The 18,970-nt window shown below is 39.9% G+C and overlaps 2 protein-coding genes across 8 annotated transcripts in view; both read right to left on the bottom strand.

The window, feature by feature from the left end:
- LOC116693628 (copine-8) overlaps nt 1-3,280 on the bottom strand; it is a 76,645-nt gene extending 73,365 nt beyond the window's left edge. The window contains exon 1 of one of the 2 annotated variants that reach the window (XM_032522711.1): nt 2,886-3,279. In XM_032522711.1, coding sequence (XP_032378602.1) covers nt 2,886-2,968 — 83 coding nt within the window. In that variant the 5' untranslated portion in view covers nt 2,969-3,279. Of the gene's footprint in view, nt 1-2,885 lie in introns of both variants that reach the window. The other variant, XM_032522712.1, reaches the window with a different exon arrangement.
- Nucleotides 3,281-15,398: 12,118 nt separating this feature from the next.
- kif21a (kinesin family member 21A) overlaps nt 15,399-18,970 on the bottom strand; it is a 52,404-nt gene continuing 48,832 nt past the window's right edge. For all 6 annotated transcript variants that reach the window (XM_032524272.1, XM_032524271.1, XM_032524277.1 and 3 more), the window contains 3 exons: nt 18,408-18,578; nt 17,853-18,052; nt 15,399-17,672 (listed from right to left, as the gene is read on the bottom strand). In XM_032524272.1, coding sequence (XP_032380163.1) covers nt 17,582-17,672; nt 17,853-18,052; nt 18,408-18,578 — 462 coding nt within the window. In that variant the 3' untranslated portion in view covers nt 15,399-17,581. The remainder of the gene's footprint in view (nt 17,673-17,852; nt 18,053-18,407; nt 18,579-18,970) is intronic.

An 18,970-nucleotide genomic window follows, 5' to 3' on the forward strand; every position in this document is an offset into this window, starting at 1 on the left:
CATCCAGAGGAGTAGAGAGGAAACAACACTGTGCTGTGTTTTCAAGGTGCAGTGCAGGGAAATATGATCCGTTGTAAGCACGGTCTATTTTATTTTGAAAATTAACCGGATGTTTTATTTTATTTCTGTGCTTGACCTCCTGTCCTGCACTATCTGCCGTGTGCTGAATTGCTGCTGGGCCGGAGTCGGGACGCAGCCGTTACGCATCCGGTGGAAATTGGGGGACAGAGGAAGTGTAACGTTAACAGCACCGCGACAGCTTTAATATCATATCGCTGTCTACGTGATGTTTTCAATAACTGTAACCACACTTAAAACCTCTTTACAGGCATTGCCGTGACGCCATGTGATTTCAAAAAAACTGCAGAGCCAACGTACTTTGCTCGAGTTTACTCCGTCTGCACCTCTGCGCGCGCATGTGTGTGTGTGTGTGTCGGAGCTCCACTCTCTGTCAATATGCAGAAGACAGAGAGAACGGATAAGAGCTCTCAGGTACCAAATGATGAATAATTATTCGATACTCATAGGATCGGCATATTTCATTTGGTGCCCAGCCCTTGTTGAGGCATCTGCTTCACCTTGGCACTCTTTATGTCTGAGCCTCATGTTTAATATTTTTGAAGTGCAATTTTGTTTACATTCATTTTAGTTAATGTTTTGGTCGTTAGGTTTTTATTCCAGTGCATTATTTGTTAACCGAGACCAAGAGTCCACGACAATTTTATCGTTTATTGCAATAATTTCTGGGATAATTTATCGGCCTGCAGAATTTGTTATTGTGACAGGCCTAGATATACTCTCAGCTTCAGTAAATTATAATATTAAGATATCCAAAATCCTAGATGACATTCTCTTATGTCAATACTGTATTGATATTATAGCAAGAGGTGAAAAAATGTGAATCCGTACTTCCGTAATTATCCACACAGGGAAGGAGAGGTCACTGATGTTTTCACTCATGTTTTTTTTATGGCTGGACCTAACAAATAGTTTTCTTTTCCTGTAATATGGCGTATATTTTCCTGATGTTTTGGTTGATAAAAAAAAACATTAAAAAGATGAAAAATGGCTATTAACCTAACTCTAACCCAAGGGCAAGATGCGGTATTCAAATTGATTATTTTGTCCAGCCAACAGTCATAAACCCAAAAGAATAATCATTTCATATTCTCAAGCAATTCAATTTCAGTCTTAGCTTTTAAGCCAATATTGCCAAGAAGACCTTAAAGTGCTCAAAATAGCAATACAATTCCATGACAACTGGGCAAACTCCATCTGCTGATGAAGATCGGGTGCAGGGTTGAAAGCATATGAAGAGCTCTGATGTGGACCTTGGGGTGATATTGTTATTGTGAACTGTCTCAATATGAAGAATGAGATCTCAACAAAGACTTTCTATCTTAGAAATCAAAGAAAAAAGCACAAACCATGAATCAGTTAAGTGCTGCTGTTTCATTTTCTGTCAATAATAATCAACTGATGTAAATCAGATTTTTTAGCTATCAAAGAACATCATCAAATTTCAACCCAACTTAACACGTATGACAGATTTTGTAGCAATGTGCCAGAAGGGGCTCTCCACCACCCCCATCATCATCATTAAAACATCAAATGAGGTAATAACTTTTGGAAGTTCATCCCTCCAGCAGAGACGTTGGAAAATCAATGCCAAATAGCACTGAGGTAGAGCATAAACAGTAAACTGAGTTAAAATATTGATGGTCAATAAATTGCAGTTAATCATATTCAGGGTGATGATATGCATATATTGAAAATATTAGTTGCAGCTCTAAACTGGGGCTGTTCTGCAAGCATGTGTTGGAAAAACCCCTTACAAAGACACTTCATATTGGCTTTTCCGTTAATTTGCATTACTCATCTCTATGCCTGCACAGAAGACATTACTTGCGTTTCATTTGATCAATCAGTCCAGAAAACAGTGAAAAAGTCTAACACAGTTTCCCATAGTCCCAAAATGACATATTTCTCTCGTCTGTTCAACAGTCCAAAACCCATTCACGTTACTGTCATATAAAACAGAGAAAAGCAGAAAACCCTCACATTGAAAAGCTGTACCCAGAAATTATTGGTGTGTTTGACTGACGAGTTACAATTAATCTATTATCAAAACAGTTATTGATTTATTTTCTATGGATCAACTCAAGTGTCTTAGCTCTAATATAGATAGATAGATAGATAGATAGATAGCTCAATAAATAGATAGATAGATAGATAGATAGATAGATAGATAGATAGATAGCTTTTATAATAAAATAGAGGTGAGATGAGGTGTGTCTTCTCAGCCAGTTGCAGCATCCAGAAATGACACTCTTCCTCCCAACCCCACTTACAGTTCACCTCTCTACTATTACTGCCTAGTGGAGACGATAGTGCTTCAGTAGTAAATCTCCCATCTGGACCAAACACACTGCCCATGCCTGCTTCATCCAGTCTGCACACAACATCCATAGAATTTACGGATTATTACCAGGCACGAAAAAGTGTCTATGTGCTGTGATAAAACATACATTCCCACAGATGTGCATATGACATCTGTATCAGAGCAGTTCTGTAAATGCATGTCCACTCTGATTTCCATCTGCCGACCACAGGGAAACCCTATTTAAGTCCCTATATTGACATGCAACTTCCACTAGGCTACTGTAGGATGATATCAGGCTAAACTCATAAATAACAGCAATTTAAACGGTAGCGAACGGAGTTCCTCGTGCCTTTACTCTCCAGTACGTCCAAGCAGTGACCGACATTGACTCCCGGTCAAGTGTCAAATATCAAAACTATTAGACAATTTCCGACATAGAGATAAACATTCCATTTGTATTTATAACAGCAGGAGACTGTGGAAAACAGCAGTTTGTACTCACCGACAAGAAACCGTGAGTTCAACTTTGGTGGCAGGTATCGCAGCGGTAAAAGGGTCTGCGTCCCCAATACACGCCATATTCATCGAGCTGCTGCTTGGTCGATCACAAATCGCACCGTATCCAGCGCCTTAAAGGCGACATGAGAGGAACCGAGTTAAGATGACAAGAGGGGGGGAGCCTTGCGAACGAAGACGCAGCAAGCCGTTTGTTTTTGGAAGCGCGAAGCACCGGAGAGAGAGATAGAGGAACGCGGACGCGCAGCTGCAGCGCGCTGGAGTTGCGTCTCTGTGCGCCTCGGTTCTCCGGAGGAGAGGGGACTGTGTGAAGGGGAGGGAAGACACATGCACACACATAGGGTACACAAAAAGGGGGTTTATAGTATTCATCCACACAGGATCACATAGATTGACAAAGATAAAGGATAATTCCGATTAGGGCCATGTTTACCAACCGGCAATAACAAATCAGAAGAAGGGTCATGTTTAGTTCAAATGAGATTAACGTTAGGATTAAGGGTTGAACTGTGGAACTATGGAGTTAAAATCAACTTTAAAAACTCCGCTTAAAACTGGACAGACATGCTAACCTTAGCGTGGCTAGCTAGCTAGCTAGCTACAGTCAGGCCCATAGACTGCATATTTATTAATATTAACGGTCTATGGTCAGGTCACAGGGCTAACGTTAATTAAGCTAGCTAGCTAGCTAAACTAACGTTTTTGTTGTTTCGGTCATGTTTAACAAAACCAGGAGGTCTTTAAAACGTACTGCTGGTCTGGCGATATTTACAGAATCCTTAAATATTATTCTAAACATCTGGATGAAACACTATTTTATCCTATAACAATAAAATGTGACTTTTACCCTGTTTCCCAAGTTTCTTTTCCAAGTATTCGGCGGCCGCCATCTTTGTTTTGATTTGGAAATGGAAGGGACTTTTTTTTTCTTTCTTTTTTATCTTTTATGAGTATTTTGGAATCTAGGAAATACCTTCAGTACGATGAAGTGCTTTAAATACCATGTATTGGCAGGTTAATTCATTTTTTTTTTATTTTTTTTTTAGATGGTTAACTAGTGTTCTCTGTCTGAAGTTGACCTAGAAGATTGCACTAGAAGGGGGATCACAAGTGATCCATGGGATCAAAGGAAGTACATGTAGGCTACATTTTGATAAGAAGAAAGTAAATAAAAGTAAAATATGATGAAAATATAAGGATTTCCAAGGGAAAGACTCATAACTGAGAATTTGACTTACGTTTTAATATTCCATCCAAGTCAGTTAAAAAAGTTCAAATTAGTTTTAAGGAAACCATGTAGGCTAATCGATTTATTTGTCAAAGAATTATGACAAAAAAAGGTTGGTTCCAAAAAGTGATAAAAGGCCTTGAATTAACAGGGAAAGACATCAGAACTACACCAATGCGTATCAGCTTGGGCCTACCTTAAAAAATGCCCATCATGGGCTTACATATTTTTCTATATCATTCCTATCACACTGTCAAAAAACAGCAGCTGTACTCCATTACGGCAATATTTACATAATTTGGGCACCGCTTTATCTTCTGATCCTTGCCCGTTATTTTCATTTTGCACTAAACTTGTTAATAAATACTCAGTATGTTTCATTTGTCAAGTATTTACACAGGAGTACACAAAATTAGACTTTACCATGTGATTATTTTATATAGACTTTAATTATTTATTTATTGAATAACCAGAAAACAAGCTACATCGTGATATATATGTTATCAAAATGTGAAATTACCTAGGCTATACTGTATATTAGGATACAATATTTAGGCAATATCATCCAGCCCTATTTGAAACAGTCTACAACTGACAATCAAACAAAATAACACGTAAGTAATGATGCAATCATTGGGCTGTACATTAATTATTATTTATAATTATTATTATTTATTATTATTAATCATTAACTATTCTGTGTACTGAAGTGGTTTGAATCCTATTTAAAGAATAGGAATTACTATGTGTCCATAAGTAATTATGCATCTGAGTAGACCGATATGACTTGTGGAGTTCCCCAAGGCTCCGTCCTGGGGCCTCTCCTGTTTCATATCTACATGCTTCCACTGGCTCACATTAAAAAAAATAATAACATAAGTTATCATAGTTATGCGGACAATACACAAATATACTTAACTGGGGACTACAGTCCAATACAAAAACTGGCTCAGTGCATTAAACAAACTAACGACTGGCTGTGCCATAACTTTCTTAAGTTAAATGAAATAAACTTGAGGTTATAATTTTTGGAGTAAAAGAGGAACAATTAAGAATCAGCGCTCAGATTCAAACAATAATGTTAGAAACAACAGACAAAGCCAGATATGTTGGTGTAATTATGGCGTCTGACCTGAATTTTAACAGCCACATTAAGACTATAACAAAGTCTGCCTTTTATCACCTTAAAATATATCAAGGGTTAAAGGACTTATGTGTCAACAAGATTTGGAAAAAATTGTCCATTCTTTCATCTTCAGTAGACTTGACTACTGTAACGGTGTCTTTACAGGTCTCCCTAAAAAATATATCACAGTTGCAGCTGATTCAGAACGCTGCTGCTCGAGTCTTCACTAACACCAAGAAAGTGGATCACATCACTCCAGCTCTGAAGTCTTTACACTGGCTTCCAGTGCCTCAAAGAATAGATTTCAAAATACTTCTGCTGGTTTAGGGCCAAAATAAAAACATGTTTTTTTATTCCTGTATTTTTTTTTTACTTCTGTATTAATTGTTTTTAATTTTGTATATATTTCTAACTGTGTTTTAATGTTTTATGTAAAGCTCTTTGAATTGCACTGCTGCTGAAATGTGCTATATAAATAAAACTACCTTGCCTTGCAACACACTTCCTCTCTGCCATCAACAAGGTAAGGTCAGGTAAAAAGGTGTGTCATTGGAGCTGGGGCAAGTGTCAGAGCCAGATGACATAGACTACTTGACGAGCAAAACAAACTCGATTAACCAATCAGCATGGAACTGAGAGCTAAAAATGGGAATTAATGTGTCAGCTCCAATTAGTCTGACGTAATAGACAGAGAGTTAATTCTACATGTCAAACACCTGTTAGATAAGCCAAAAAATGAGCCATTCGTATTCTGTGGGGTGTTTTTACTGACTTGCATGTTCCAGCCCTTTAAATGCCGAAAATGTAGCTTCTCAGCATTCTGTTATTGTACAGACAGTGGTTCCTTTTTTGTTGTAAGACCCCTTAACCACAAGTAAATAGTAAAAGCATGAAAATAATATTTGGCAATGAAAGTCATTTTGTATTTTTCTCTTTTCTAGTTCCTGTTAGTCATCATACAAGCTTTAGCATTTATTTTGTGACCTCGGAGGGGTCAGGACCCTCAAGTTACTATACAGACATAATGCAGTTTGTGCAATAACTAGATAGTATATGTTATGGTATGTCTCATTAGTTGCTGTATTAGTATTCTCTTACCACCAGGATTTACTTTTTGGCATTCAAAAGTAAGTTTAGAAATGTATCATCTAATCTAGTATTTACATTACCATGTTTCATGGTATTCTCTTTTAAATTAATCTCGTATTTTTATCTATCTAATAAAGCGTATCTCTCCCTGCGCACACAAACATGCACACACACAGTCCGGTTTTGGTGGTTGATGAACGCAGATAGGTGCTGATTAGCTCTCATATTAGGCTGGGTGGGTAGCGCACTGCCATGAGTCCATGGCGCTAATGTCTGATTACTCCAAATTTTCATTGTGATATTTTGTGATTACATTCTGAATCTGCAACATTCACTGTCATGTAAATCAGTAAATCGGTAGTATGCCACAGCGCAGTTGCATATTAAGTTGTTTGGGGTCCTTCTGTAAGCAATATCACAGGCCAAGTAACCAGCCCGTTTCAAACAAGTATATTTTCAACGGGCGCTGTTGAAATGTTGTGTTATGTCAGGTGATGTGGTCAATATATCCAATACAGTCTTTTCTATTTCTAAAATCAGCCAAAACACCTGCAAACATAAGCATACCATTATAGGCTATAATCTACAGTAGGCGCATGGCCCAAAGTATGTGGGCGTCCTAATAAAGTATCTGGACGCTTGGAAATAGAAAACCATGAGCATTAATCTGCTACCATAGGCACCAACAGTTATAACCTAACTTTTTTTATGACAGAGCTGAAACCTCAATCTTACTGCATGTCACCTATTTCTCTGAGTCACATTTTGGATGGAGGAACTGAATGAGGCTTCCAAAATTTCAGTGTAATTTTCGGGCTAAAATGATGCCTATATTACACTACAGCCTTTTTTCTGCCTGAATTCAGCATATGGCATTCAACGGCCACAAGATGATCTGACTCCCGTTTTCCTCAAAGAAAATTAGGAAAAAATGAATGACCTGAATTCATTACATTTTGAGTTCTAGCTAGTGGTGTTGCGGAGACTGTCCTGTGGTTACATTTTCCCCTCTTTGATACTTTCAGAGAAAATGAGAATCAAGACTGTTGGAAGCACCTTGCTCGTAAACATGAAGGAATCAGTAGTACCTAGCTAGCTCCTCAGTAAGACTCAATGGTCTCAAGACTTGTCTCGGACTCGCTGGTATTTGGACTCGGACTCATCTCGGTTTCGCCAACTGGTCTTGCCAAATATGGCTGTTAGTCTCCGAGTCTAGGTGTCTTTATTATGTTTATAATCATATTAGAGGGGAAGTGAAACACAGTTTAGGCAGGGATGTTGTTCGACTTTTCACAAGTTTAGACAGCTAGCTAGCTAGCGAACGTTACGCCGACGCAAGGTAAATATTACTACTCCCTTCGGAGTTTCCTATATCTGAGTACACGTTGTTAACATAAGACCTGTGGCATTAGTGCTCATTTTTTACCATAATTTCATGGAATGAATTATTAAGCTTTGCTCCTACGAGATGGGTGGAGTATTGTTACGTTACACACAATGGTAACTGGCAATATTTAGCTAGCCTGGACGTATGCTAGCGGACATTAGCTAACGTTGCCGAGCCAACCAGCAACTTGGGCAGCAGAGTTTCGGCGAGATAACCACAACACTATTGTCGCCCACAATCAACCTCTGCTGCTAAAAGCAGCCAACGTGCAGTGATGTTTGACATGGAGAAACACATAACGTGCCTTTTGAAGGATACAACGGTGTACAAATACTTTTACTGTTGAGTATACTGTGAAAAATGAATTTTGTTTCAGCTCTTTGAGTGATATCTGTCTGTGTGTGTGTGTGTGTGCGCGCGCGTGTGACCCAACCTGGTCCTTCCCCAAACAACTTCCTGATGGATTTATTTAAAAATTCTGCACTTTGTCTCGAGCTGAAGTCCACAAACAGAATCCTTGCATAAGCCCCTGGAGAGTCAATGTGTTGCAGGATGTAATGCAGTCCCAAGTTGACTGCATCATCCACAGACCTGTTAGCCCTGTAGGCAATCTGCAGGGGGATTGTGATGTCATTTAAGTGGGCCAACACCAGTCTTTCAAAGGTTTTCATGATTACAGAATGTCAGGGTGACAGGCCTGTAGTCATTCAGTCCAGAGATGGAGGTTTTTTTTGGGGACTGGGATGATTCTGAGGCGTTTGAAGCAGGAGGGAACTTGCTCCAGTGATCTGTTGAAGATCTGAGGGAAGATGGGGGCCAGCTGGTCTGCACAGATTTTCAGGCAGGATGGTGACACATCAACTGAGCCAGGAGCCTTCCTTGTCCTCTGCCTCTGGAAGCATTGGCGCACATCCACTTCACAGATGATTTCAGGTGAGGGGTCATTCAGGGGGAGGTGATTGTCTGAAGTGTAAATTGGTGAGTTGGTGTGGGGGAGGGGTGTGACTGTGGGCTTTTCAAACCTACAGTGAAATCCAATCAGCTCATCAGTCATTCAGGACCAGCAGTGTTACAAGTCTTTCCTATTAATCCACATTCAAATAACAATAATACAATATTTTTTAGGGAAGGCATAAACCAACCATAGGGGTACACTCTGTAATACTGGTCACTTATTTTCTACACCACATCATTTAGTTGCTCAAATGCTCAGTACTAGTACTTACTGTATCAGTGGTTATAGTAGTGGATTGGTGTTTGAATCAGTTCTAACACGCTATTATGAGATATCACCATATGTCATTCTATTTTCTTTAGATTAGAGGGAAATGGCTATACTTACAAATAATGGGTGTTGTGACACTGTTTTTGATTATCACCAAATAACCAAAAATGATTATCTTCTGTCAAGACTTTACTTTTCTTTCCTGGACTCGGTCTTGACTCAGACTCAAACCTCCTTGGACTCGGTCTTGACTAGCCCTGGTCTTGGACTTGTCTTGGACTCGACAACGGTGGTTTTGACTACAGCCCTGCCAGGAATACAGAAGACATTCAAAATCCTGATCAGGTGCAAAAACTCTCAGCTTAATTTTTTTGACAAGTACAAAGTACAATTTTGGCATTTCTTTAAACCAATCGTAATTGTCTTGGGCGGGGCTATGCGCCGTACGGAGCAACAGCACCTCTGCAAAGTAGACTAAGGAAGGAACTTGTTCAGGTGGAACGTGTGAATATTTAAAGGTTCTTTTAGTCGTGCAACAGAAAACTCAGATTGGACAGATAGTCTAGCTAGCTGTCTGGATTTACCCTGCAGAGATCTGAGGAGCAGTTAACCACAGCCCCCAATTCTACCAAATTGACTGCCATGAAATGTGGGACAGACATTTATGTGCGCCTCAAAATTAATTGTTACTAGGTTTTTTAATGACATTCCCATCAGCCTCAGCGATACCTTGTGTTGTTGTCAGCATGCTAACACGCTAAGAGGGTAAATATGGTTACCGTTCTTTGGTCTGTATGGGGACTTCAACGGGGTCGCTGGTTCAAGTCCCCATACGGACCAAAGTATGGTGGTGGACTGGTAGCTAAAAAGGTGCCAGTTCACCTCCTGGGCACTGCCAAGGTGCTCTTGAGCAAGGCACCGAACCCCCAACTGCTCAGGGTGCCTTTCCATGGGCATGTACAGTATAGGTACTGAATATGTGTGTTTAATTCAGGCCTGTGTGTAATAACAACAGAGTGTAAACTGTAATTTCCCCTTGTGGGATTAATAAAGTAAACATTTTACCTGCTAAATATCAACATGTTAGCATTACAAGAATGATGTATTATGTATTTATTCACAAGGAGCTCATTCCTTCGAGAGAGGGACATGCTTCAGTAACTAATGATTAGCCTGTATGTAATGTATTTTGTTTTGTGGATTTGATCTGCATATAAATGAATAAAACATAAAAAAAGCATTGACATTGTGAGCATGTTAGCATGCTGACAACATTCAGTTTAAAGGTAAGGCAGCTTTATTTATTTAGTATATTTCAAACACAGAGGCAATTCAGAAAACGCTAGAATGACATTTAAAAACAATAAAAACACCAGAATAAAATCAAGAAAGAATAAAATGAGATTTGAACCACCGCTCCGCCTCAGTGCAGCCTTACAGAGCTGCTAACATGGCTGCATCCTCTTGGTGTAATAAAAGATTGTTTTCCCTCTAAGGCCAATACGATTTTTATTAAAACAATTACAGAAAGTAAAATGACTTCCTGACGTAGAACTTTATGAGATTTGTGATTGGAACTGCTTAATTTGAAAAAAGTTTGGGAACGACTGCTAACAGAGTGCCACCAAGCTCCATTGTAATCACTCAGGGGGCTGGAACATGCAGGTCAGTGAAACTAATATCACCCCACAGAAAACATACAGCTCTTTATTTGGCAAATCTAACAGGTGTTTGACCTTCATTTAAGCAGGAAAGAGCCTCACTGAGATTTAAAAAAATAAATGCTGACATTAGCATTTAGCTCAAAGCACGGCTGTGCCTGAGTAGTAATCTTACAGTGGCGCTAACATAGCTGTAGCAATTCTTGTTTTAATCTGTTTGGTTTAGCTGAGAGCCAGACACCATGGGCTAAATGATCTGAGCATGTATTACCTGGTTCAATATGAGCTTTGCACAGCAGCTGAGGGAATGATCCAGAAGAAGTGGTGATTTGAGAGGTGTAGCTGCATGACACACAGCTTTAATATTGGGGAACTATTTTATCCACACTTCCTCCAAGATAGATCTATAATTATTCCCAAGCTTTTGTTATTACGTTTTTGGAGATTCATATTGGAAACTATTAATAATTTCGGTATTACACTTGGTTGATTGAGACAATATTTAAAAGTCATGGGAAACGTTGGTAATTTCTTCTTGGATGGCAGAAATATTACTTTTTAGGATTATTATTGTTATTTTTCTTATATCTGAATCTGAGGCTTGAGTTGAACAAGTAGTTTGACTTTAATCAAAATGCTTGCATGACTTGAATTTGGGTTTAATCCCTGAAATTGCAAAGTCGTTCTTGCTTTAAGCTGCTAGTGTATCTGGACTGACAGAATTGTATTATATTCCTGCCTCAGTGCCACAAATAGATTTCAAATTATCAGAGTGCGAAGCGGCTCTGACAGCGTCTAATGACTGTCTCCTCAATCTCCCTTTCTTTTAATTTTCCAGAAAGAAACATGGTCTTGTGATAGTTTCTCTAAAACCTATTAACGGCCTTCACCCTGCCTGGGTGGGTCCGTTGCTACAAGCTCATGTTGTGCAGCTGTTCAAACCCGCCGAACTTTAGTCTAACTGTAGTTAAGATCCCAAACTTTCAGAAGATATTAAATAAATCAAGCTTAAATTTGAGAAAAAGTAACTAAAATGATACTTTTGTTTTTATGTAATGGTGTTTAAATATAGTATATATTAAGGCTCCAACTAATATTTATTTTTATTATCAATTAATCTGCCAATAATTCTCCGAAATAATTCATGAACCGTTTGGTCTGTAAAACATCAAAAATCACTAGAGCCCAAGATGGCGTAAACAAATGCCATGTTTTGTCCAAGCAACAATCCCAAAACCCAAAGATATTGGACTTACTGTAATGTAAGACAAGATAAAGCATCTCACATTTGAGACGCTGAAATGTTCAAATGTTTGGCAATTTTACCTGAAAAGTGTCTTAATTGTCATAACAGTTGCTACCACAACATTTTCTACTAAGTTTGTGTTTGTTTTCCTTCAAAAAGTTGCTTTTTTTAAGAGAAAACCTTTTTTTGCAGATCCCAAAACCATAGTAATGATAGTTAAATATTAGTCGCCTACTGATAAGGGCACAGCCACGTTAATGAAAGTTGTGAGGGTAAGGATCCCATCCTAAGTGGGGCGGCTGTGGCTCAGTGGTAGAGCGGTTGCCTGCCAATTGGAAGGTTGGGGGTTCTATCCCTGGCCCTGCAGTCCCATGTCAAAGTGTCCTTGGGCAAGACACTGAACCCCGAGTTGCCCCCGATGCTGCGCCATCGGAGCGTGAATGTGTGTGAGTGTTTATCTGATGAGCAGGTGGCACCTTGTACGGCAGCCTCGGCCACAGTGTATGAATGTGTGTGAATGGTGAATGTCTCCTGTATGATGTAAAAGCGCTTTGAGTAGTCGTTAAGACTAGAAAAGCGCTATATAAATACAGCACATTTACATTCTAAGTAAAAAAAAAATCAGGTGTGATTTGACATTGTTCAGTGTGAAAGGGTCTTTCCCATCTAGGTTGTGCTGAGGCAGGTCAGAATCTCTCTCTAGGGGGCGGCAATCTGCTCAGCAGTGAGCAGCAGGGCTCGGGTAAAAATGTGCACATCTCTGCATCTTGAGAAACAGCAGGTTGTGCTGTTTTTAAATGGGGATTAATAGCCTTGCAAAGAAAGAGGCTACTGACCAATGAACACTGCTGTTTGTGAAAAAGTCTGCAAGAGTAGCAGTAATGGCGGCAGCTTTGTTAAAGGGAAGTCTGTGTATAGTGGAATTGATATGAAGCCATTACTTGGGGCTCAGAGTTGGTGTCTGTAAACTCATGGCACATAGTGAAAAGTACTGCCGAGTCTTCTGGGTCAAATTCAACCCGACATTATCTCAGTGTCATCCACACAGTCGACGCTGTAACATTCCCATCAGGAGGCCGGTGATTGGTGCTGCCTGTCAGACAGTCCTGCAGATTTATGACGGCAGACCCTGATGGCCCCCACCGAGTCGTTCATTAGGCTTCTGAACAAAGTCTCCATATAAGTGTTCTCTCTGGATTATGGGAACATCACAGCTACTGTATGTCTTAGAATTGTAAGTATGGGGTCATTTTTATTTATCCAGCCCAAAATCAAGGCTTTACAATATGTAGGCTACAGCATGTGACCCCCTCTACCCTCAGACCCTGGTTTGGATCAGAAACTTCCCCACCGCCCAAAAAAATGAGAAAAAAAGGAGGAGCAACATACGTGTTATTGTATACAGTCTACAGTACCCTATAGCTTGTAAGATGTTATATTAGTAGTATCATTGGGTCCAGGCAATTCAGTATTATTGTCATGTTGTCCTTCATTAGAAATACATTACCAATATAATGGTGGAAGAAGTACTCAGACCCTTTAAAAGTTTAAAGTACCAATACAACAACAATCTAAAAATACACCATTGTAACTCCTGTATTCAAAAGTAAAAGTTCAGAAGTATTATCAGCAAAATCCGCTTTTAAAAGGAGACTGTCCTCCCCTGAAAAACGCAAAGGACTGCAGTACAACAGTCAGAAACAAAGTAGGCTAGTGGAATTATTGCTGGTAAAACAGTTTTAAAACAGCCTAATTATACATCATAATGGACTAAACTGAAGTACTTGAAATGTTATGTGTAATTGAGGTTATAATTTGGTTTTAACCTTGCACTCCTTACTGCTGATTGCCTGTAAATACTAACTGGGCAAAGCCTTCATGCTCCAGACTCCCAGGGGCCCCACTAGCTCCATAATCATTTTGTCAGAAGGTATGTAATAAAAATAATAATACTTATTTTTTTTTTTTTAAAGCCGCCTTTCTCGGCACTCAGTGACACCGTACAGAGGATACATAAGACATTTTATAAACAGCAACAAACAGTATACAACAATAACAGCAACAGAAAAAGGCATAGCAATAGGCATTTAAGTGGAATAGGCAGTTTTAAAACTTTGAAAATGAATCAATTTTTCTAAGTTGGGGTGTTAATGAAATCCAGAAACGGGGAGCAGAGCGGCTGAATGCCCTGCTCCCCGTGGAGGTTAGACGGGCGGAGAGTGGTGTATGGAGGAAGAGGACAGAGTGGTGTACGGAGGAAGAGGACAGAGTGGTGTACGGAGGAAGAGGACAGAGTGGTGTACGGAGGAAGAGGACAGAGTGGTGTACGGAGGAAGAGGACAGAGTGGTGTACGGAGGAAGAGGATCTGAGGGAGTGGGACGCTGGAGGAGATCAGACGAGTAATAAGACTCACTAGCCCCCTTGTGAATCTTGGGATATGTCAGTGAAGGAATCTAAGATATTCTACTGCTTCTCTTATTAGCCAGATGACTAAAATGTCAGTGAAAGTATTTCTGGACATTGACAGCTCTGAGGATAACTTACACAGTCGCGGGTTAGTCCTGTAGGTGCTGCTACTGCCATCTGGTGGTCATCGCTTCAAACATCTGAAGGCATGACAAGTTTCCTCACACCTCAGCATCTGCTACACACAAAGTAGCTTCACCTACAGCAAACCGGTGTGAAAAAAAACACAGCAACTTTGGGAATTAAGTGTGTGTGTATACATAGGGATGAAGCGTTCTTAACAGCAGTTCTGGAGGCTGTGTACATGCATGCTAATCATTCTGGTCTTGTGAAAAGATTTAAGATATTTTTGGGGAAACCTGTAGACCCATCCCCAAGAACAGCAACATATTGCATCTCTGATTAGTAAAAGAAGAAGTGGCATTAGGAAACAACCTTTTATAGTTGCAAAAGCTATGGGTTGTCAGCAAAAATAAACATGAATTGAAAAATGGAGTCTTGTAGGGGATGCTCCAATGCTTTGTTGATTATCTCCTCGTCTGTAGCAGTACTGTGCTAACGGCTAACTGTTTTTTGCCCTTTATAAAACACCATAATGTTGTTGTGAGCAGATATAAGTTCTTATTAATGTATTTGTCAACCACAATAACTCCCTTCGGCACCCATAAGGCTGATGGAGGCTGATGTATAAAAAAATAAATAATGGACAATATCGTAAAACTGAGTTGTATGAGAGGTTATAACTGTTAACACACTGTACATCAATAATCACTTTAAAATGGCTATTATAATGATTTATTTATATTTGTGTGTATATTGCTCATGAATGCTAAATAGGGCGACTTAAAGTAAAGTGCAGCAAATGAACAACAAATGAAGCGCTATATGTCTAAAATTGAGGAAAACCAACGGCTAGAAATACAAATGAGAAATTTAATTTTTAAGGCAGATTTGAATTTAAAAAAGACAACACATTTAACTTTAGATGTTTATGTAACCAACCTGCAGATATATTAATAAGACTAATACTCTTTTGTCTTTAAAAGACAAAAAAAACCACTCAGAGTAGGTTGTTTTTGACAGATGGCATTTATTCTCACCAAGGCATCTGACATTAGAATCGCTACAGAGTCCGCCACTTGGGAATGGCTTCTAAAACTCCAGAGTGGGAACAGGGACAGCATTTAAACAAAACCAAGAAAAAAAAACTAACCGTAGGCCAGTAAACACAATCTGCCACCTCATTGGAGGAAAAGCTCCGTCCAAAGCTTTAAAGCTCGTCAGTCTTACTTCCAACTCTGGTCCTCTCGGGTCTCGTGTCAGACTGCTCAGATCGTGGTCCCGCAAAACTAACATTCAGTCAGATTTATTTTTATTACGTTGTTTACATACATCAGATACGTACTTTGATAATGCCTACAACTGCTCTTTCACCGAACATTCAAAAGTGACAGCTCACAATCGCGACAGACACATCAGTTACATCAGGGAGACCGCGAGTGTCTCCAGGAAGGCCCCACAAGCATCAGAACTGGGAGGCAGATGTGGTTAGGCTCACAACACGGGCAGAGTCTGAAGGCCTCTCCTCTCCAAAAACAAAAAGATATCATTACATTTATATACATACGCATTGCTCAGGTACTGAGCGGACCTCACCCGGAGTCCATGACAAGAAGCCCTCTTATAGGGTTGAGAGAAGAAGGTGAGCACACAACTTAGCAGCATTGGAGTTAGACGACGACTCAGTAGTGTAGATTCAGTGAGTGTTAACTGCAACATGTAAAGAGTGAACATACAATTTTACATACAATGAAACAAGTGTAGAATACCCTCAAACGCTGAACCTCATCACATTTACGAAGAATTAAGTGCATCTCAAAGACCAATTGTATTGGTTTTCACAAGTGCTCAATAGTTCAAGGAATAGTGACAACTCTTTCCTACAGAATCAGATGAGAAGACTGACACCAGCTACAGCCAGCAGCCTGTTAGCTTAGCTTAGCATAAAGACAGGAAATGTGTAGAGTGCGTTTGAGTGTGCATGTGTGTGAGTGTGCATGTGGGGGGGGCAGCTAGGGCTCTGGCTTATGGTATTAAATCACCTCCCAAGCCCCGACCCCCAATTAGGTTAATTTAATTTCAATTAGTTTTAAGTAAAAATAGAGTTGGGAAAAGAAGTTACTAGGGCTGGGTATCACTAAAAAAATTCCCACACAGTACCCTTGAAGTGATCCCGATACCAAGGAGTTTTTCATTTGATAATTGTTTTTGGTGTATTTCACTTCATTCGATAAATTGAAGCATCTCGGCACGCTGAATGGGCAATTTGGTCAAATACACCACCCTCAACTTCACCCCAGCACAGACTGAAGTTTGTAGTTGCTGCAGTAGTGGGCCAATCACACATCACATTAAATTTAATACTTGCAGTGATTGGCTGTGAGCAAAACCATACAAAAATATTTTTTTTCTAGCTTTGGGCTGGAAGTTAAATTTTCTTACAGTTGAACAGAGCCAGACTAGCAGTTTTTTTCCCTTTTCCAGTCACTATGCTAAGCTAAGCTAAGCAGCTGCAGCCTTATACTAAAACAGATTTGAGAGCGGCAAAGACGACAAGTTTGCCCAGTTTTTAAGATCGCTGATCTTAAAATAGCCGCAGAAATTGAGGTGCACAAAAGCAGGAGAAGTTAAGAGGTGATTTGTTTTTTTCCACATACGGTAATGCGGGGGGGCTGCTTCGATTGCAGAGAAACAATCCAAACAATCCCATGAAACTGAGGAAGTGGGTTGCGAAGACCAGCTACCAACCCGTTAGCTCTGCCACACTTTTCTCCTCTAACTCTACGTCCCGTCTATTTTTTCCCTAATAATAATGTAATGTAATGGTTATTATGTGCCCCAGGTGTACTTCATCCTGGCACAGAGCTGAGCAGCAGAGATATTTTCTGTGTGTGACCTGTTCAACTCTTAAATAAACATCGTGTGAGTACAAGTTCTTACCATGATCCATGGTAAAGAAAAGGCAAAAGAGAAAATAAGAAATATCCTGCAAACAGTCATTAACAATACGGTGAACTAAGACCGAAGAGGACTCTCTGAGCACACAGAGTCTAAGAAGAAAATGATGGTTTCTGTTGAGATGAGATTACTTTCCTGCTGGCTCAGACATATGCGTTACATGGCATGGAGAGCATGGGTTTAAGGAGTCAGCATTGGGCTTGAGAAGTTAAAGGTCAAAGTGCTCTCAGTGTGTTTAGTTACTGGCCACCTCGTCTGCATTATCAACCACCTCTAAAGTGCTGTCCAGTCCACCACGTGCACGCCAGATCTTCACAGTCCGGTCACTGGAGGACAGGAACACGAAACAGTGAGAAAGAGCTAAATTATTATCCATATGCAAAGAGATAGCAAGTCACTAGGTTAGATCTGGACATTAGTACCACAATCTTAGAAATGTATGCTAAATCTAACTGACAGCCATGGAAAGTGTGTGTTGGTGTGTGTTCGGTTGTTGTGAGACTCACTCAGAGGCGGTGAACAGGTGGCTGCTGTTGGTAGCGATGCCGTTGATGGGGCTCTCGTGGCCCTTCAGCTCCCCCAGAGTCCCCAGCGTGTCCGTGTGCCACAGCTTGAGCACCCCACCTCTGCAGCCACTCAGCAGGGCTGGGGACCCGGGTACGACACCCAGCGCACAAACCCAGTCACGGTGGGCGTTTGGGACTTGCTGTTGGAGAGAAGGAATGAAGGTTTTTAAAATTATGAAAAAGATTTCAACAATATACTGCCATCTGCAATTTAAATTAGAGAAATAGTTTCATATTTTATTTTTTTGTAAGTGTTTTTTTATTGCCTTGTGTTTATTTTATGTTTTCTTAATGCATTTTCATGTGTTGTGTAAAGCACTGAGTTGCCTTTTTGATGATACACAAATAAACTTACAAATTAATTCAGAACTGTGCATTGAATTAAATACCAAAACAAATTTCTCATTGCATCCCACATCAGTCTCCTTGTACTTTATTTGCAATGTTTATATACTGTATACAGTTTTTCTACCATCTTCTATCATCATCCAGTACCTGCAGCAAGTCTTTGCGGTCCAGGTCCCACTTCTTGATGCCGTTGTCTCGAGAGCCGCTGAAGAAAATGTCCCCCTGGACCACCAGTGACTCGATGCCATCATAATGGGGAGGTTCAAAGTTGTGTGTGGGGCCGATGCTCCCCAACGAGCCTTCAGCCACGTCAAACAGCTGCAACAGCCAGAACACGGCACGTTAAAGGCACGGTAAAGATACAGGACTTTGTTGTGCATCTTATTGGGAAATCCAACATATAAACTGTATTGCTACAGCTTTATTTCCAAAGAGGATTACAGCATTAGTTTTATTATACTAAGGTTAATCGGGCATGGTTGGACTTCCAAAGTCCTTATATTACTATTTTTTGACAAAGTTCTCTTGGCCTTTGGAATTAAAATAGCCCCACATCATCACATACGCTTCACCATACCTAGAGATTGGCATGGTGTTATTTTCGGTTTGATTTGCATTGAGAGATGATCTCAAGGGCCAAGGGAACTTTCTCAGGATGCATAGTATCCTAGATTCATAAAATAACTGGCATTTAAATAAAACTGTGCCTG

The sequence above is a fragment of the Etheostoma spectabile genome, chromosome 8 (assembly GCF_008692095.1).
Source record: "Etheostoma spectabile isolate EspeVRDwgs_2016 chromosome 8, UIUC_Espe_1.0, whole genome shotgun sequence".
Classification (NCBI taxonomy): Eukaryota; Metazoa; Chordata; class Actinopteri; order Perciformes; family Percidae; genus Etheostoma; species Etheostoma spectabile.